Source organism: Prionailurus viverrinus, unplaced genomic scaffold (genome assembly GCF_022837055.1).
Source record: "Prionailurus viverrinus isolate Anna unplaced genomic scaffold, UM_Priviv_1.0 scaffold_50, whole genome shotgun sequence".
In the NCBI taxonomy this organism is placed as follows: domain Eukaryota; kingdom Metazoa; phylum Chordata; class Mammalia; order Carnivora; family Felidae; genus Prionailurus; species Prionailurus viverrinus.
Window position 1 is genome coordinate 2,390,906 of NW_025927613.1, and position 19,845 is coordinate 2,410,750.

The window sequence follows — 19,845 nt, forward strand, 5'->3', positions numbered from 1 at the left end:
ATAAGAACAATGAAAATGGCTGAGTCGTCTGATACATCGCCAGGGCTTAGGATGGGAGAGGACATGGTCTGGATGGTCACTGGGACAAATGAGTCAGAGTGATATAGAGAGAAGGGTGGATGTAGATAAATGTACAGACTCCATTTCCGCCTCCTGATAACATGGGGCGGCTTTCCATACGTTTAGCAGCTGCAGCCTTTTGAATCAATATGTGGCCTGTGTCTGAGTGGACTCCCCATTCTGACAGCTCTAGAGCACCCCTTCCTCATCACAACTAGCAACCCCAGTGGCTGTCCTGGCTCCTGTGTCCCTCTTCTGGCAGCAGTCGATTACATGTGCATTTATTCATAAGCACCAATAGTTCCCATCAAAGCAAAGAGCTATCCCAGAGCAGAAGAGCCTGCTAGTCTGGGCCAGCTGGAAGATTTCAAAAGTGAGAGACACAAAGGAAATGTACTAGTCTCTGAGGCTACATGAAAACACAAGGCCCATTCTGAACCCTGTAACTGTCCCAACAGTGGTCCCGAGGAAGCCAGCAAGAGTCCCTTTTCTTCTCCACTGGACCTCTCTCATCCCATTCAGATTCTAACTAGCTGGAGCTCATGTTCACAAACATTCCCATCCCCTCTCTTCTTTCCTGCTGCTTAGAGAATAAATACTGGTACTTGAAGCAGGTTTACATTTCCTCCAATCAACAAACTGTTTAGGTATAAAATTTCTTTAATCAAAAGGATTGCTCTTCCCTCAACACAAATGCACACGTTAAAAGTAAAAAATATATATGAGAGAGACACATATTTACACAAATTAGAAACCACAGTCGCGAGTCCTGGGTTAGGGGTTGAGAGAATGGACATCAGGGGCAACTGAAGGATGGCTTCTCATCTGCTCTAGATGTCTCCCAGTCATCTCTCTGGCCATGGTGGGTAGACCAGGGTGGGACAAGGTACAGCTCCAGTCTGATGGCAGAGTTACTGGCAAACTGTGGCAAGGAGGTCCCTCTCCAGAGAGTTTCTTAGGAGCACTGGGGATGACAGGCGATGCTGTAGCAGGTAGAACTGAAGTGGTTGGGGCAGAGTGGGTGAAGGGCTGTACTCCATGCTGGACAAAAAGGATGATACCGATGCTGGCTCCAGTGCCTAAAGGACCGTGGCTCAGGGAAATGGTACCTGGGGAACTGAGGGGTGGGTTGCAAATTGGAGTGGTGTGGGTCCAAGTGAGGTGCATGGCTGGCCATTCTGTGAGGTGCCAAGGCTGCTTCGATTTCAACACTAGATGTCCTAGCTGTGTCTGGTCCATCTTTTCCGTGGGAGGTGCAGGAGAGGAAGCAGCTGGATGGCTGTGGTGGCTTGGAAAATGCTAGAAGGAAGACACAAGAGAAAAAAAAATACATGAGAGAGCTCTCAGATGAACTCCACTTGGTTGCTTAAAATTTTTCTTTCCTTGGGGACTCTGTCTGCAAGGCAAACATACCATGTTTTATGCAACAGATAATTTCCTGGCAGGCCATGATCAAGTAAAAATTTTAGTAACCTAATTAGACTTTCACTTACTTGACGAATACTTGCAAGCCTGTTACGTACCACATATATATCAAACACTGGACATCCAGGTGGGCAAAATAAAACAGTCCTGTAAGGTTTCACTATTTAAAAAATAGTTCATTTTAGAACTTATTTTTCAAGGCTGTTTTTAATATTTATTTATTTTTGGGAGACAGAGAAACTGAGTGTAAGCAGGAGAGAGGCAGAGAGAGAGAAAGAAGCAGAGAGAGAGAAAGAAGCAGAGAGAGAGAAAGAAGCAGAGAGAGAGACAGAATCTGAAGCAGGCTCCAGGCTCCGAGCTGTACAGAGCCCAATGCGGGCCTTTAACCCATGAAGCACAGGATCACGAGATCATGACCTGGGCCGAGATCATGACCTGGGCCGAAGTCGGACGCTCAACTGACTAGGCCACCCAGGTGCCCCGACTTCAAGCCTATTTTTAATTGGAATCATCATTTCCCAATTTGTATATTTAAAATTTTTTCATTTCCTTTGGTTGAATTGCTTAAGAAATGTAAATTGATATGCAGGCAATGGGGTGCCTAGGTGGCTCAGTCGGTTGAGTGGCTCTTTTGTTGTTGTTGTTGTTTTTAACGATTATTCGTTTTTAAAAAAGAGAGAGAAAAACAGAGTGTGAGTTGGAGAAGGGCAAAGAGAAAGGGAGACACAGAATCCAAAGCAGGCTCCAGGCTCTGTGCTGACAGCTCAGCTCCAGCCTGAACCCAAGATCCGTGAGATCATGACCTGAGCCAAAGTTGGACGCTCAACGGACTGAGCCACCCAGGCGTTCCAAGTGTCTGACTCTCTATCTTGGCTCAGGTCATGATCTCACAGTTTGTGAATTCAAGCCCTGCATCAGGCTCCGCACTGATAGTGTTTGGAGTTCTCTCTCCCTCTCTCTCTGCTCCTACCCCACTTGTGCTCTCTTTCAAAATAAATGAATAAACTTAAAAAAATTGTTTAAAAATATGCAGGCAAGAGGGGCGCCTGGGTGGCGCAGTCGGTTAAGCGTCCGACTTCAGCCAGGTCATGATCTCGCGGTCCGGGAGTTCGAGCCCCGCATCAGGCTCTGGGCTGATGGCTCAGAGCCTGGAGCCTGTTTCCGATTCTGTGTCTCCCTCTCTCTCTGCCCCTCCCCCGTTCACGCTCTGTCTCTCTCTGTCCCAAAAATAAATAAACGTTGAAAAAAAAAATTTTTTTTTAAATATGCAGGCAAGAATCCTCCTGCTTATTTAAAAACATTTTTTTGTTTTATTTATCTTGAGAGAAAAAAGAGAGCGCATGCACACTGCACACACAAGCAGGGGAAGGATAGAGACAGGGAGAGAATCCCAAGTAGGCTCCATGCTGTCAGTGCAGAGCCTGGCTTGGGGGGTCGATCTCACAAATGGTGAGATCATGACCTGAGCCAGAGGTTTAGCTGACTGAGCTACCCAGGCACTCCCTCTGCTTATTTTTAAATGAGTTATTCCCATAGCAATAATAATTGTGCTTGATTGAAAACAAGGACTGTCCATTATCTATAGGAGACTTTCCCCTCCCCATCATTTGAGTACCCCATAAACACACTGTTGTTTGAAGGCACAAAAAAATAGGTTACTTCTAGGGGCACCTCGGTGGCTCTGTTGGCTAAGTGGCCAACTCTTGATTTTGGCTCAGGTCACAGTCTCATGGTTCTGTGAGACTGAGCCCTGCGTGGGGATCTGCACTGACAGTGTACAGCCTGCTTGCAATTCTGTCTCTGCCCCTCCCCAAAGCGTGCTCGCTCTGTCTCTGTCTCTCTCTCTCAGAAATAAATAAAAAGTTTTAAAAAATGGGTCACTTCCACACTAAGTCTAAGAATCTATCCAACATGGGGCACCTGAGTAGCTCACTTGGTTAAGCATCCACCTTCAGCTCATGTCATGATCTCACAGTTTGTGAGTTTGAGCTCCGTGTTGGGCTCTGTGCTAACAGCTCAGAGCCTGGAGCCTGCTTTGGATTCTCTGTCTCCTTCTCTCTCTGCCCCTCCCCCACTTGTGCTCTGTCTCTCCCTCTCTCAAAAAAAAAAAAAAAAAAATCTATCCAACACTCCTTCTATAGGTGTTCCATGGCCACCCTCCTACCCTCTCGGTGATGTATTTGTTATGACCGGTCCTTGAAACCCACCCTTCCAGAGGGTTTGGAACAAAGTACTTGGGTAGGAGTACAAAGAAAGAGAAGGGAAGGGTTTCAGGGCAGCAGAGGAGAAAGGATTTGTAAAGAAAAACTAAAAACTCTTACTGCATAACTCATTTGGCCAGGTAAAAAGCCTTCTATAGAGGCACCTGGGTGGCTCAGTTGGTTAAGCCTCTGACTTCAGTTCAGGTTGTGGACTCATGGCTCTTGAGTTTGAGCCCAAAGTCAGGCTCTTGCTGACAGTACGGAACCTACTTCAGATCCTGTCTCCCTTTCCCTCCGTCCCTCCCCCGACACATGTGTGCACATGCTCTTTCTCAAAAATAAATAAACATTTAAAAAAAGTATTTAAAGGGGCGCCTGGGTGGCGCAGTCGGTTAAGCGGCCGACTTCAGCCAGGTCACGATCTCGCGGTCCGTGAGTTCGAGCCCCGCGTCAGGCTCTGGGCTGATGGCTCAGAGCCTGGAGCCTGTTTCCGATTCTGTGTCTCCCTCTCTCTCTGCCCCTCCCCCGTTCATGCTCTGTCTCTCTCTGTCCCAAAATAAATAAACGTTGAAAAAAATTTAAAAAAAATAAAATAAAATAAAATAAAATAAAATAAAAATAAAAAAAGTATTTAAAAAAAGTCCTCTGTATTCATGCAGAAAGCAGAGAAGCTGAAACGTGAGGAATAAGGTTAAACTTCATGGAGTGCTTTTTTTTTTTTTAAAGTAGGTTCCACGTCCAGTATGGAGCCCAATGTGGGGCTTGAACTCATGACTCTGAGAACAAGACTTGAAGTGAGACCAAGAGTCAGACGCTTAGCTGACCAAGCTACCCAGGTGCCCATTCATGGAGTTCTTTGTAGTGATACAGACAAAATAGAACAAAAACCATATAAGGATCAAGACAATGAAGGAACGTTGGGCATTCCCTCCCGTGAAAAGAAACTTATTGGCAAAAAGGAAGAGACTTAGAAGAAAACAGAAAGAACCCATTTCTCCATGTACACTTCATTCTCTTATTTCCCCACCTCTCTCTCAGGTTTACATGTTCTTACCTTGGTCAGTTTGTGCCTGCTACTGCCCAAGGATGACTTCTGAGCAGCTATACGAGGAAACCAAGTCTTTAACATCCCTTCCACCTGTAGCAAGGTTCCTAGGTAACGCTCCCTGTGAGAAAGACATTTACTTAAAATGCCATCAAGTGTGAAAAAGGCAACAAGACAGGATTGTGGACATCTCCTTTTAAGGAAATACTGAGGAAAGAACCAGGAGAACTCACCCCATCTGGGGCTTTTGCAAAACACCTACAATACGCTGGATCCTGTCCATTGCCACGCTCTGCTGGAAACTGCTCAATCCTGGGGTCAGGGAGAAGGAAAGACATGAAGGATTGAGATGCAACAATTTAGTCAGGTAAAGGAAGAACAAAGCATGGTTAAAATAGATTCACCCAAAGAAATGAAATCACAGAAGCACAAAAGAAATAATGTAAAGATTAAAAAAAGAATAAAGCTTTAAATGCAAAGATTTAAAAGAAATACACATTTAAAACATCAAGAGAGAAAAAGAGGAGAACCTAGCCCAAATAATTGCAACTAACCAAATAATTACCTCTCTCAAATCGACCCATCTTCAGCCCATTCAGTAGGTCTGTGAGAGGGCGGATGAAACCTTGGAGCTCTTTACACTGTAGGAAAACAGGACAAAGGCTATGGGAGGGCTGAGAATTGCCCACACACCAGTACTGTTATTCCCCACTTCACAGGGTCCTTACTAGCCATCTGGGTGCTAAGCCATTCCAGTATTGTCTCCTTTCCCCTGCTCTTTCTTACCTTCTGAGCAAAAAGCAGGTCTCCTTCTGTGATACAACCCTGGATGTTTACAGTGGTCTGTAATTCACCGTCTCTTGATCTTTTGACCCCAGATCCTGCCATAGGAGAGGCCAAGCCCCGCTGTTCCAAGTAAGATGTTGTATGTTGGTTGCTGGAGACCTTGGGCCGTTGCCTGCAGCGGATAGGACCCGGTCGTGGCCGAGAACCTCCCCTCTGCCCAACAGTGTCTGGCCTGGGGCCATGGGCCCCTTTGTCCTCCCCCTCACTATCGGAGGGGAGACCAAAGTCACTGTTCACTGGGGAGGTGGAAAAAGAGGAAGAGAGAGAATAGGAAGAACAGGAAGAAACGCTAGATGGAGAATCCATAGGTTCAGAAGCAGGGGCTGGAGAGCAGCTCCCGGAGTACCCAAAGATCGGGACCTGCAACTGAAGAGCAAAGCAAGGGAGCATGTCACCATAATCTGAAAATTAGGAAATGGACTGGGAGACTGGGGTGTACTGCATGGGATGATAAGATCTCTTCTCTCCTCCCCAGTATCACCTGTCTCAGAGCCGACAAAGTCCTCTCCTCCGCCTGCCCCCCTCAATTAAGTACCTGGACTGCCCCTATGGGCTCCGCAGAGCAGCCCTTACTTAGTCTGACGCAGACTCTGTTCTTACCTCCCTCTGTTCAGAGTAAATTACCTGACTCGACACCTTCCGTCTCCCCACCCTGAACATTTGTTCGCCAGGTCTGTTCCCAACCTAACCCCGCAGCAAGGGCTACGGCGAGCCCGAGCCGAGCCGTAAATCTCCGGTAAGGTAACCGAAGCCACCTAGTGACCCTGTAGGGCCTGCTCCCCACAGGAACCTCCCGCCTCTTTCCAATCTTTCCAATCCGGAGCCCTGCACCAGGACCCTCTACAGTCGCGCCTGCCACGTGATGCTATCCCTCCCAATGCCCAATTCTGCTTTCGGTCCCTAAACCTACTCTCTCGGGGTCTGATCTTCCCGCGCGCGGATGGCTTCCCGGTTCTACAAGCCTCCTCACCTGCGTCGGGTCTGCTCAGCCCAGGCTGCCTCCGGCTTCTCCAACTCCGTCGCTCTCGGCTACCCACCTCCGCCTCTCTCCCACTGGGTCCCGCCCCTTCCCCCTCCCAGACACGTGCGGCGAGGCACGTGCCTTCCCCCTGCGAACACAGACCTCACACTCTCATTGGTTGTCTAACCGGTGGCACGTGACTCCCGCGCCTGACTTTCACATCCCATTTGCTACAGCCTACTAGGGGCTCGGCCAATAGAGACCCAGTTAGGTGACGATTGGCTGGAAGGGAAGGCTTCCGTGCTCCGCCCCTACATGCGGCTCCTGACCGGGACCCGGTGAGGAGAAAAGGCGGAGGGTGGAAGAAGAGTGGAAAAGGGCGGAGCCCGCGGTCTTAAATAGGATGGTGGTGGGCAGGAGACGTGCGGTTGGAGTGCACGGACGGGGTGTGTGATGTGAGGCGCGCGTCTTGGGATGTGGGACTCCGGGCTCCTCTTCGGTAGCAGACTCCCCCCTCCCCCTTTATCTCCCCTCCAGCTGTTAGAGCCTCCGCTCACGAGGGCAGCACGTGGAAGCCAGCAGCAACTTGGGTCTGCAACGTGTGTGAGAGAATGGCTGTATGCTACTGTGTAGCCTCCCCCCTCTGGGCCGCGCGGCCCTCGTGACTCTCCGATCTCTGGCTCCCTTTCCCCGCCTCCTCCTCCTACAAGTTGGGTGCCTCCTGCCCTGCTGGGTGAAGAGGGTGGGGACTGCCGCCGAGAACACCGCGTCCTCTCCCAGACTCCCACTGGGGCGGCTCCTCCGGCCCTTTCCTTACATAACCCGCCACGCACGTTACCAGCTCAGATGCCAGTCGGCCACGACTGTAGAGGTCAAAGCTGAGCTCGGGTGTTCCTGACTTTTCTATCCAGGCTCCTCCGGCCTTGCGCCCTGAATTCCGTGTTCCCTAACGTAGAGAACGGAGTATGGGTAGGTGTGATGATACCTTCATTTCCTTTATTTGTACCCTGGAGAAGATTCGGAAGGCTTGGAAGGAGGGAGGGTGGTAAGTTGGGAGTTCACAGAGTCCGGAATGGACTATTCGCTGCCCCCTGTAGTACTGAAAGTACAGTGCGGAGAAGGGGATAGGGGCTCAGGGACGGTTTGCTCATAGAAGGTGAGACACCGAAGAGACCGCAAGGGGGCAGCCCAGTTCTGATTAGGGTCTCGAGGATAGAGAAAATTAAAATGTGTCCCTGCCTGCCCTAATTACGCACTGGAAAAGGCACATTGTGGGGGGTGGGGGGTGTGAGTGGAGGAGGGTGTGAATTTTAAAAATCTATTCTAAGTAGTTTTTAATATTTTACATATGTTTAACAATGTGCTTATTATACAAAAAGGAAAAAGTGTTCTACATAAACCTCAACTCTCTTTTCCCAAACACAGCCTCAAAACCATGTGTAATAAAAGAATTAGACGGAATTGTCTGTGGTGCTCTTCTCCATTCTTCACAAAATTTCAGGTTGATTCACAGTCCTAATTATTCCCTCTCATTCTTTTGCCAGCTGACACCCTTTCTAATCTACCCTTCCTACCCCCCATATCCTGGTGCTCTCTTTAGTGTTGTGAGTTTAGAACAGAGCCTCTCAGGGAGTAGAGAGTAACCAGATTATTTCCTTTATTTATCTTCCAAATTCCTCTTCCCAAATCCCCATCCGAAGATTTGTAGCAGCTTTCTTTTTCCTAAAAAAAGCAAAGAAAGGGAAAAACACCAGGCTCAGGTGGCTGAGGAAGCGCCCCTCCGGGCCCCCCACCTCTAAGAAAACTCCCCATATTTCAGATTCCAAGCTAGATTTCCCCCTGACGTCTCCTGGAAGATGTGTCCCCTCCCTTGCTCACTCCTTACTCTGCTAAATCTCTTCACACACACCCCCCATTAGTTATTTAGAATCCCAATTTTAAATTCCTTCCCTATAGTACAGGCCTCTTTTCCCTCCTTTTGTCTCCACCATCTGTGCTCTACTTTAGGGAACCAACCACCACCCCTACAAGCCTCTGAACTTTGCCTCTAGACTCTGCCAGGTTGTAAGGCCCCTCCCATTATGCCCTCTGGCAACCGCCATATCTTGAACCACCTCCTGGCTGGAACCAGCTTTGATTCCTCAAGGCAGACTGGAAATCTGGAGAGGTTTTTTTCTCTATTTCATCTGCTTCTGCTGTACAAGGTGCTGAAGTCCTCCCAGTTCAGAAAAAGTAACGACTCTTGTTTGAAAAGTCTCTGCCTCAACATTTCCTAAACCTCTTTGAAATTAGATAAGATTTTTCTAAACGAGATCCTTCTTCCTTTTAAGTAGCTGAGAACTGACCAGGCTGGAAACATTAGCCAGAGATACTGGTAAAAAAAAAAATTAGTTCACTGATTCCCCCAAGGCCAGTGGCTGCACTCTCACCTTCTACATGAAATACATCCCCCCCTGAACGAGGGCCCAGGACAGGAGGAGGGGAACAGGACTCTGCAGACTGGATACAGCATCGTTCAGATCTGGACTCTGCTAAAATACAGACATCCCCCCACGGTAGGCCAGTGTCATCCTTCCTACCATCCCCCTCCCCCTCTGAAAGGATAGCCATCTCTTTACACCAACCTCAGTCTTCCTTTCCTCTGAGCTTACAGAAGGATCCATCTCTCCTCCCCATTACCATAAGGAGTCCTTTCCTCTGTGCTTTTCAGCCTCCTGACCATACCAGGGAGCTTCAACTCACTTCAAGAATGCACATTTTTATCTGTTATGGGCTTGACACTGTGTTAGTCAATGTGCTAGGTGCTATAGGGGGGATGTAAATGTGATTAAGATCTGACCCCTTTCTTCAAAGAGTTTACACTCTAAATGGAGCCTACCATATACTTTAAAATATTTCTTCGTCCTTGTCATCAATCAGCTTTCCATTCCTACTGATTCCTCCCATCTGTGGTCAATTATATTCAGGCTGCACTTTGGTCCTGTTGCCCTTTTTAGCTGTTGCTTCTCTTTTTTCATTATCAGATTTCTCAAATGATTGGTCTATACTCTCCCTCCCCTTCTTCACAATGTACTCCCTCTCTAACTCCACAAAAACCTTTTGCTTAACCACTCAATTAAAACTTTCTTCTTTGGGGTTACCGGTGACCTCCTTTTCTCTGGCCTCTTGGTAGCTTTGTATTGATTATATTAAATTAAATCTTCTAGATTCTAAAATACAAACTTGGCTATCTGCCTCTCCAGTCACTTCCACAGTTTCTCGGTTGATTCCTTGTCCTCTTTCTACTAGCTATAGGCACATTCATTGGCCTTTTGGTTTTCTGTGTACTGGCTCTGTTGAGCTCATCTACTTCCGTAAATGTGGCTTTGCACTTAGGACTGTAGCTCTGACCTAGTTCAGCTACCTTTAGGACACCCTCATAGGGCTGTCACCATAAATTCAGCTTGTCCAATACCAAATTTATAACTTCAGTCCTAAACCACTCTGACCTTCCTTCCACAGGTCCCATTTTGGTCAGTCATTTTTGCAGACATCCATATTTGAAACTTATTTCAACATTCTCCTCATTTATTGCTCATCTGAAATTATCACTGAAGCAAGGCACTTTCTTCAAAATATTTCTTATTTTTCTCCTCTCCATTCAAAATGCTACTTCCCTAGTCCAAACCTTTAATGGATTGTTTCTGGAATGATGCAAGTCTCATGCATTTCTCCCCACTCCACTGCATCCTGCATACAACCAGACAAATAGTTTTTCTAAAATACCATTTTCAGGGGCGCCTGGGTGGCTCAGTCAGTTAAGCGGCCGACTTCGGCTCAGGTCATGGTTTCGCGGTCCCTGAGTTCAAGCCCCGCGTCAGGCTCTGTGCTGACAGCTCAGAGCCTGGAGCCTGTTTCAGATTCTGTGTCTCCCTCTCTCTGACCCTCCCCCGTTCATGCTCTCTCTCTGTCTCAAAAATAAATAAACATTCAAACAATTTTTTTTAAATACCATTTTCACTGTATCTTTACTACACTGAAAAACTTACGAGGCTCCCCATGGCTTGTAAGTCCAAACTTCAGTCTGACACTTCAGATTCTCCTGTAATTCAGCCCTATCTTGCCCTATGTGAAATTACCAAGCAAATATTAGGAGCCTTGTAAATTAAATTGTTTTTTCTTAATTACCCACTGTACCTTCCCGTATACCTTCTCCTTCAATCATACCCTACCCACTAGACATGCATTGTTGCTCCATCCCCTCACCCCTGCAGCTCTTTCATTCTCTATTCTTCCCTCTAATTGTTTTCATACTTTCATAACCACCAATCAAAAGCTCACCTATCCTTCGAAGTGTATCTGAAGCATAGTCACCTCCTAAAAGTCTTCCAGGCAACTCCAGCTCGTACTGATCTCTGTCCTTCTACTGCCTAAAACACTTGCCTCAAATTTGCCTATGCTCTCAAATTTATATGTAATTTAACAGTGTTACAAACATTTTCATTATGTTTGAAATGTTTTGCAAGTGTAAACTTGAGTTTTATAAATACTTTCAGGGCAATAACAACATCATAGATTTCTTTTTCATCAGCAGCAGCAGCGGCATCCTTCACAGCTTTAGTCATAGGTTTCATACACCTTAAGTACCACTGAACTAAAATTTAACTGCACCAAATCTTCCCAGTTTTCTGAATACAAGGTTAGTATTGAATCTCAGCAAAAGGTATGATGGCCAAGCTGAGCTGGGCACCTGCACTGGTGTACTGTTATTTGGTTCCTCACTGCCCCCCCCCCTCCCCCCCCCCGCCAAGCCTATTATTCCAGCCCTCCCCCTGTTCTATGTATCCAGCCCTGGGATCTGTCCTGGGCTAAGAGATGTCTCAAACCCTCCCCCCACCACCCTGCCATCCCCAATCCACTTACTGGTTCCATTGTCATTGGTTTCAATGTTTCAGGCTCCTGATGGTCTGTAAGTTCTGTTTTGTGACTAATGGTAGTAGTTTCCGCTCCTTCCCTTACCTCTTTATCCAACCTGTTCTGCTCTCAGTAGGATCAAGAAACAGAGTTATCATTGCCTCCATCCAACATCCTCATAGATTCTCTATTTAGAGGCCTTGTCTCCTGCACGCCCCACTGCCCAAGACTTAAGCTCAGGAGTCCTCCCCACTTTATTGTTTGCATGGATTATGTACCCATTTCCATTCACCAATTCTCTTGACTCAAGGACTGCCCCTCCCTCTCAATGTCTTAGCAAACCTACTAAGTTCTGGCTTTATTCTCCCCACCTGTGGTTAACAAATCTGCTTTGGGCCCACTACCTAGTTTCATTTCACCTAACTCATTTTTATTTTTGCTAATCATTTACAGTTCAACATTGCCCACTTTCTTTTTAACTGTTACCTATTCTGATGCTTTTAGATGTAGAGGTCACTCACCAGTCTGTCTTCTGATTCAAATATGGAGTAATCAACAGTGAAATTTGCACCAAAGTCATCTGGGGGGGGGGGGTGGGGAGAAAAAAATCAGTAGTGACAAAGGAAAAAGGTAGCAGTAGGTCTAGAAATGGAAAGAGGAAGAAATTGCTCCGAATACTTCAACTTGTTCAAGTTGTAACATTTACTGGTGTAATCTAATTCTAATGAACTTTAATGTTAAAAATGTTTGTGAGTGTGTCTGAATTTATATTTTCAATCTGGTATCCAAAATAATTTACAAATTTGAAAATTTTTAAATTGTTTCAACCCATTTCCAAAGAATTGAAAATCACTGGCTTGAGAAATAACGCCACAAGCCTTGATAAGGTCTTTGCTCATAGCCAAATTTCCTCTGATCTAGTTGTTCCAATTGCAAAGAGAAAGGCAAAGTCTCAGAACTAAGCATCCCCAAAACCTCTGTCCATCCTACTGGGGATCAGAGACGCATACATACTCACCATAATTGGGGGTGACTGTATAATAATAGACCACCTGATAATAATCATCCTCTTCTAGTCCTTCTTCATCCCCATATTCTTGTCCTACGGGGACAAGGACTAGAGGTCAAGGGGCATCTGGAACTCCTTAGCAAAAGAAGGACACCTGAAGTTGATCTCAGCTCTATCAATGTCTTTGCTTTCTGCCTCCCCTCCAAGGCCTTACTATCTCACTGCCCCTGTACCTCTAAACCCTTCTCAGTCTTTGGGGCTCCATATCTGTGCTGAGGCTTGTGACTCTGTGCCCTTTCAATTCAGGAACTCCTAGAGAGAAAATGTGTCTCTTCACATTCTGTAAACCCAAAATAAGACCTAAAGCTGAAAAAGGTAGGAAGCAGAGATACCAGAAATGAAGAACTCCAAATCTCTTCTGGAGAATGCTGCAGACCATATTAGATCTGTGAGATATCTTCTCACCTCAGTGTCTCACACAGAACGGAGACATACATCTTTAGGCTTTTGGACTCGGGTTTTAGTTCCCGATTCGCTGCAGACTAATGGAATAGCCCTGAAGAAGCCACTAACCATCGCTTTTTTCAAATGAGTCAGCTGGACTAAATGACCCATCTACATTAGTTTTTCTTCCTTCCTAGGACTAAAAATATGTGGCTTTGACATGATTAGGTCTCCAGGCCTCCTACTAAACACTTCCCTACGCTCCTTGAATGCTCTCCCTGAATCCCAGGCAATGACACACAAATCTGGAGGAAAAGGAAACAATGAGAGTACCTGGCAGACTGGGAACAAAGGAGGGAAGGAGCCAAGCTACTTTTGGGAGTCTGTCCCTGAGGGGAAGCCAGTTCTCCACTACCATAAAGGCCACCCCCTACTTCTGTGTCCTTACTAATACAAGGGGTTTTCTCCAACCCTCTGGGAAGGAAGATCCCCCAGCTTCCCTCACTAGTATCAGAGTGCCCCGCCTTCCAAGAGCCCACCTCTCTCCTCCACCCTCACTGTAGTCCCTCTCCCTCTTGTCCAACTCTGCGGTGATAGACAGCTGACGTGACTCTTGGTGGGGACTCCCTGTGTCAAGGGTTCCATCTTCATCAGCTGTCTCTGACAGGACTCTGTTTTCCTCCCCTTCTTCTGGCTCTACTTTCCAGATTCCCCCCACCCCCCACCCCGCCCCGCCCCACCCCAACACTGGACTCTGGCACAAACGAGTGTTATTACTCCCCATTAAATTGCACCTCTCATCCACTCCTCATTTTTCTTTTCTCCCACCCCACTTATGATAGAAGATCTGGCCCAAAAGCTCAGGGAGAGAGAGTGAACTTACCCAAGATAAGTGGCACAGCAAGGATGGCTACAAAGAGGACATCCATTCTGGATTCTGCACTATTGCTGTGAAAGTAAAAAAGGAAATTACAGCGTTTCTCACCAAACTTCCCCCGCCTCCTGCCCTCCTCCAAAGCTGCTGCAACTCTTTTCCCCAGGGAGTAGAATTCCCCGCCCAGTTGCCGACTGACTAGATCAATGGTTGCTACCGGTCAGCCAGAGAGCTGCCCAGATTAAGAGAGAGGCAAAGTGGATTTTGATGTGAACGTGTTCACTGAGCTTCCCCAGTCCTAGATTAGATCCATTCAGGACTCCGCTGACACTACCAAAGCAAGCAAGCAGACAAACCAAAAGCCAGACCAAAACCCAAAACCCGTGCCTATCTAGAAGCTTCCCCTCTGAAGAAGAGGACTCCCTCCTAGTCCTCACAAAAAGCTCACCCTCCCTTTCACGGTCCCTAACTTACCATCACTATCTAGAGTCCAGGCTTATTCACAATCTCTTTCTTCACAGTCAAAATTTTAGAGGAACCGATGAGCACTTTTTTCTAGACTGAAAAAATGTCCTCTCTTCTGCCTGTCTTGGACTCTGAAATACAAGAGCAATACTAACATCATTGTCTGATACCCAAAGCACCTGCTGCAGTACTTCTGATAAAAATCTCTCAGCCAAGGCCAGTTATTTCCTCTATGGCAAGTACTGACCTCACTTCATGTCTTTCTCCACTTTCTGGATACAGGATGGAAGAAGGGAGGAAACAGCCTCTTTCCTCGAATAGATGCCCCCCCTCCCCACTTGCTATGCCCCCTTCATTCTATCCACAGGGATAGAGTTCATCTCGCCCTTCTCTCTGCTTTTATATTTCCCATTTTCATTCAGTTCAACTCAGAAGCATTTAGTAACATATATGCTAGGCCCAATCTGATAGGCAATTCAGAGGTCACTGGCGAGGGAATAAGAATAGTTATGTTGTTTAAAAGGAAGTTAATAGATATCTATTTAACATCTACTACAAGCCAGGCACTGTGAAAGTCTCTGTGGAACCACCTGTGGACAAGAGAGGTTTGGTGTTTGCTCTTAGCACTTAGAAATGCTGTGCGAATAGCTCAAAGGAGAGATGAGAAGACTTGTATTCTCGTATCTCTTCTCCTGACTCGGCCTGCTAGCTTCAGAAGCAAGACACACTGGAGTTTTGAGCACTGGCCAGCATGTTTCCACCATCTTAACCTTTTGCGGGGGAGGATTTGCTTGATGATGATGATTTTCCATGTAAATCTATACAATCTATTCCTTCAGCTCCTTTCTAGAATTTCCTGGAAAAAAATGTAAAACGCTTCTTGTGGATGTACCCATATGCATTAACTCATAAATCACTTCCAGTAAGGAAAGGAAGCCCGATTCTCTTCGAACAATTTCTATAGTTGTTTTCTTTGTACTTTGATTAGTCTCTCAAAAACAATATTCCAGATCCCCTCACTTTTCCATCCTGGTACTCTTTTGCCTAAACGTTCCTCCCTAAAGACTGGCCCTACCCCCATCCAAATGAGGTTACAATACCCTCCTCTCCTACTTTAATTTTCTTTCACTCTAATACACACAACCCCTGTGCCTTCCCCTGGCCTGAGGAAAAGACACCACTGAAGTTCATTTTCAGAAATAAATAGAGGAAGTATGACCTAAAAGGAACTGTGTGACTTGGGGGGCGGGGGTGCTTGTCGTTTTTCTTTAACCCCATAGCTCTAATTGCTTTTTACAAACAGTCTTAACTCTGAATCTTAACACCGAATCCCATCTGACCTCCTTCCTAACATTGCTCTCCAGGCTCTTCTTCGTCTTTCCTACTCTCTGGTCATTACAGATGAAAGCGTCATTAGCGGTATACTCACTGAATTGCATGTTTCCTATACTCGTCTGTTCAAAGAGCTCTTACTTTTAAGTCTAACCTTCATCTCTTAGGCAGTAGCTCAAGCCCATTTCCTCTCATTCAAGTAAGAACAATACCCGTCCCTATCTCCCTGCACCCTCTATCCTGTGCTTTCTTTGTATTTGTCCTTTAGGTTCCAACAGGATCTTCCCCTCCCCCGCTCTGCAGCTCTTCAAGAAGACGCAGAATTGCTACCACCCTTCCCCACAAAATAACGAAAGGAAGCCGCAGCCAAGGTCCAATGGGACCCAGGAAGCCGGGCCAGTCCCGGCCCACTCCCTCCTTTGACCAGCTCAAGCCACTCCCAGGACCGAAGTCGAAGGCTTAGTAGGGCAGGAGGACTACAACTCCCGGCAGGTTGTGCTGCCTCGTCCCCGCCCCCGCAGCTCCGCCCCCGCCGAGTCTTCATTGGCCTTCGGGGGGTGGGGATTGGATGGGAGGTGGCCATGGTGCTGCGGCCGGGGTTTGTTCCCTCCTCGGCTTCCGTAGAGGAAGTCGCGCGGACCTGTATCGGGGGTTTCGGTGTCCCCCCTCCCCTTCCCTGGGGTCCGGGGGTGACATTGCACCGCGCCCCTCACGGGGTCGCGTCGCCACCCCAAGCAGACTCCTTAGCTGACGTGCTGCCCCCGTCCACCCCTCTTGGCCAGGCCTCCACCCCACCCCCAGCTGCCCAGCCATGGGGGCCGCAGTGTTTTTCGGATGCACTTTCGTCGCTTTCGGCCCGGCCTTTGCGCTTTTCTTGATCACTGTCGCTGGGGACCCTCTTCGCGTCATCATCCTGGTGGCGGGGTGAGTAGGGGGTCGGGAAGACGCGGGAGGGCGCCAGAGAGAGAGAGAGAGAGAAAGAAAGAGAGAAAGAGATCCGGAAGGGGCTGGGCAAGCTTGGGAGCCTGAGTTGGGGGAGACAAGTCGGCGGTGAAGATTGGAAAGGGTCGAGTCAGGGGTCTAGATGATTTGCCCTTTCCCGCAGTTGGTTTCCGCCTTCCAGGGATCGCACAGATTCCTCCTATACTCCTCCCGGCGACGTCAGAGAAGGCCCAAGGCCAAGACTCGTGAGGGGGGTGTGCTGACCTCCGCCGGCCTGAAGGAGGATCCAGGAATGGATACCTCTCCCTACTACTGTGCGCGTACATTCTGGTTCTCATCGCTCTGAAGACTCATTAGTCAGATTTCTATCCCTTCCCCTGCGTCCGGATACCTACAAGACTCCCTTGGTGGAGACACCTATCCTGTCTCCTCCCAGTCTTCCAGACCATCCGGAAGTCTAACTTCCACTTTACATGCTGCAGCCTTGATTGGTTCTCCTCCTTGATTTCTCTGGCTCTCCCTACCCTGGCCTGTCTGATTGCCCTTGTCTTTCCTCAGGGCATTTTTCTGGCTGGTCTCCCTGCTCTTGGCCTCTGTGGTCTGGTTCATCTTGGTCCATGTGACCGACAGGTCAGATGCCCGGCTCCAGTATGGCCTCCTGATTTTTGGTGCTGCGGTCTCTGTCCTTCTACAGGAGGTGTTCCGCTTTGCCTACTACAAGCTGCTTAAGTAAGAAGATGGGATGGTCCAGAGGGGAGAAGGGCAGATGATTGCACTCTGAGAAGTGGGGCAGCCCCTGGGTGGTGGTTTGGAAGAGGAGGCACTAAGGGAGGATGTCAGAGGGAAAGGAGCATTCCTGCCTTTCCTCATGTTTCCCCTACCCCACCCTACCCCACCCCACCCCAGGAAGGCAGATGAGGGGTTAGCATCGCTGAGTGAGGACGGAAGATCACCCATCTCCATCCGCCAGATGGCCTATGGTGAGCCAAGGGAGAGGGACTGGAGGAGGGGGTTGGACACCCCCCTCTCCCAGGGAAGTCAAAACATGCACATGTTCCAAGGGGCTGCTTTTTTCCCCTTCATCCCTGACTTCCAAGGAGAGGTGGTCTGGAGGGAGAGTAGGTGTGGGGGAATTGTGACTGGGAATGGGGCGAGATCACTGGTAATCAGGCTACAGCGATCTCTGACATTGATGAGACCCTCCTTCCCCCCAGTTTCTGGTCTTTCCTTCGGTATCATCAGTGGTGTCTTCTCTGTTATCAATATTTTGGCTGATGCACTTGGGCCAGGTGTGGTTGGGATCCATGGAGACTCACCCTATTACTTCCTGACTTCAGGTAAGATCTGCTTTCTGCCTTGCCTTCATGCCCCATCCATCCCTGGCCCCGATCTGATTTATTGGTCCTCCCTGGGAGACTTCTTTGGCTCAACATCTCAGGAGGCTGGGAGCAGATGAGGCATGTATCTCATTTCCATCTCCCTCCCTGCAGCCTTTCTGACAGCAGCCATTATCCTGCTCCATACCTTTTGGGGAGTTGTGTTCTTTGATGCCTGTGAGAGGAGACGGTACTGGGCTTTGGGCCTGGTAGTCGGGAGTCACCTACTGACCTCGGGACTGGTGAGTTGGGGACAGGGGCCTGAGTTAGAAAAATATTTAATGGTCAGCAGGATGGAAGGGAGATCTGTTCTCACTTCTTAACATGTTAAAACATATCTAGGGAGGAGGCAGAAAGGTTAGTGTTTAGAAGACTCTCATCTCAGCATCAATTGTATAACCTGCCCTGGGTATCCTCTGGGAGTTTGAATGGATTAGTCAAACTGTAATACGAATGGCCGGAGGTGAGCAAGAGGGCAGAAACCTCTGAGGGAGCTGAAAATCAAAAGTCCTCAACCACAAAATATTGGTGCTCTGAAGGGAAGGATCAGGGGATTTGGGTGAGCTACCTGCGGGAGGTTTGGTTCAAAGGCATGTAGAGAGTTTGGGGATTAGGCAGAGAGAGAAGCTAAACTCATTTCTACTCTTATCTCCATCCCTAGACATTCCTGAATCCCTGGTATGAGGCCAGCCTGCTGCCCATCTATGCAGTCACTGTTTCCATGGGGCTTTGGGCCTTCATCACAGCTGGAGGGTCCCTCCGAAGTATCCAGCGCAGCCTCTCGTGTAAGGACTGACTACCTGGACTGATCGCCTGACAGATCCCACCTACCTGCCCACTGCCCATGACTGAGCCCAGCCCTAGCCCGGGTCCTTTACCCACCATTCTCTGTCTCCTCCTCGTCGGTCTATCCCACCACCTTCAGGGTTTTGCTTTGTCCACTTGTGACCTTTAGTCTCTAGGCTTTACCAGGAGCAGCCTGGGTTCAGCCAGTCAGTGACTGGTGGGTTTGAATCTGCACTTATCCCCACCATCTGGGGACCCCCTTGTTGTCCAGGACTCCCCATGTGTCAGTGCTCTGCTCTCACCCTGCGCAAGACTCACCCCCCTTCCCCTCTGCAGGCCGACGGCAGGAGGACAGTCGGGTGATGGTGTATTCTGCCCTGCGCATCCCACCCGAGGACTGAGGGAACCTGGGGGGGCCCCTAGGCCTGGGGTGCCCTCCTGATCTCCTCGCCCTGTATTTCTCCATCTCCAGTTCTGGACAGTGCAGGTTGCCAAGAAAAGGGACCTAGCTTAGCTGTTTCTGTGGAGATGAGATTAACGGAGGCTCAAGGGTAGATGAGCTCTAAGTTTCCCAGTACCTCCTCCCCAGACTGGGCATCTTGGTCTTTTTCTCAGGTCTGAGGGGAACCATTTTTGATGTGATAAAGACCCCAAACTGCCTTTTTTTTTTGTTTTTTGTTTTGTTTTGTTTTGTTTTTTGAGTGGGGAGGGAGGAGGTGAGTTGGAATTCTTCTAACCTCTTTGGACTATATTTTCTCTCCTCAAATTACTCTTCATGGCTGGGCTTATCTATCCACCTTTCCCTTTGGTCATGGGCCTTGGGGGAAAGGAAGGAAGTGCATGTTTGGGAAACTGGTATTACTGGAACTAATGTTTTCACCTCCTAGACCACCAGCATCCCTCCCCTCCCCAAGGTGAAGTGGAGGGTGCTGCTGTGAGCTGGCCCACTCCGGAGCGGCAATGCCCCTGGAGAAGTCAGACTACCATGACATCACAGGGAAGGAGGGCAGATTTTTTTCTAGTTTTTAATTGGGGTGTGGAGGGGGGTGGGGTGGGGAGGTTTTCTATGAACTGTATCATTTTCTGCTGAGGATGGCACATCCCATCCTTTTAATCAAGGTGATTGTGATTTTGACTAATAAAATAAGGAATTTATAATTGTGGGGGAAGTTGGCTTTTAAGGGAG

The 19,845-nt window shown here is 48.1% G+C and overlaps 3 protein-coding genes across 9 annotated transcripts; 1 reads left to right on the plus strand and 2 right to left on the minus strand.

Moving 5' to 3' along the window:
• Positions 1-702: 702 nt before the first annotated feature.
• CIART (circadian associated repressor of transcription) lies at positions 703-6,622 on the minus strand. 3 transcript variants are annotated; one of them, XM_047847929.1, is made up of 6 exons: positions 6,548-6,622; positions 5,518-5,689; positions 5,297-5,372; positions 4,965-5,043; positions 4,741-4,852; positions 703-1,359 (listed from the first exon to the last, which is right to left on the minus strand). In XM_047847929.1, the coding sequence occupies exons 2-6, from the start codon at positions 5,617-5,619 to the stop codon at positions 835-837; spliced, it is 894 nt and encodes a 297-aa protein (XP_047703885.1). In that variant the 5' UTR covers positions 5,620-5,689; positions 6,548-6,622; the 3' UTR covers positions 703-834. The 3 variants fall into 3 exon arrangements, with proteins under 3 accessions (XP_047703885.1, XP_047703884.1, XP_047703883.1); XM_047847928.1 differs by having other exon boundaries at positions 5,518-5,943; positions 6,548-6,619; XM_047847927.1 differs by lacking the exon at positions 6,548-6,622 and having other exon boundaries at positions 5,518-6,538.
• Positions 6,623-8,119: 1,497 nt separating this feature from the next.
• CUNH1orf54 (chromosome unknown C1orf54 homolog) lies at positions 8,120-15,287 on the minus strand. Of its 5 annotated transcripts, none has more exons than XM_047847934.1 (8): positions 14,471-15,280; positions 14,233-14,354; positions 13,768-13,832; positions 12,450-12,533; positions 11,953-12,011; positions 11,441-11,554; positions 8,968-9,066; positions 8,179-8,260 (listed from the first exon to the last, which is right to left on the minus strand). In XM_047847934.1, the coding sequence occupies exons 3-7, from the start codon at positions 13,811-13,813 to the stop codon at positions 8,971-8,973; spliced, it is 399 nt and encodes a 132-aa protein (XP_047703890.1). In that variant the 5' UTR covers positions 13,814-13,832; positions 14,233-14,354; positions 14,471-15,280; the 3' UTR covers positions 8,179-8,260; positions 8,968-8,970. The 5 variants fall into 5 exon arrangements, with proteins under 5 accessions (XP_047703886.1, XP_047703890.1, XP_047703888.1 ...); XM_047847932.1 differs by having other exon boundaries at positions 8,968-9,069; positions 14,471-15,020; XM_047847935.1 differs by lacking the exon at positions 8,179-8,260 and adding an exon at positions 10,567-10,642 and having other exon boundaries at positions 8,967-9,066; positions 14,471-15,279.
• An 843-nt stretch (positions 15,288-16,130) lies between these two features.
• Positions 16,131-19,817, plus strand: APH1A (aph-1 homolog A, gamma-secretase subunit). Its single transcript, XM_047848035.1, has 7 exons — positions 16,131-16,479; positions 17,056-17,226; positions 17,404-17,477; positions 17,712-17,834; positions 17,988-18,115; positions 18,535-18,658; positions 18,996-19,817. Exons 1-7 carry the CDS (start codon positions 16,367-16,369, stop codon positions 19,058-19,060), a joined length of 798 nt encoding a protein of 265 aa, XP_047703991.1. The 5' UTR covers positions 16,131-16,366; the 3' UTR covers positions 19,061-19,817.
• The last annotated feature ends 28 nt before the right edge of the window (positions 19,818-19,845 follow it).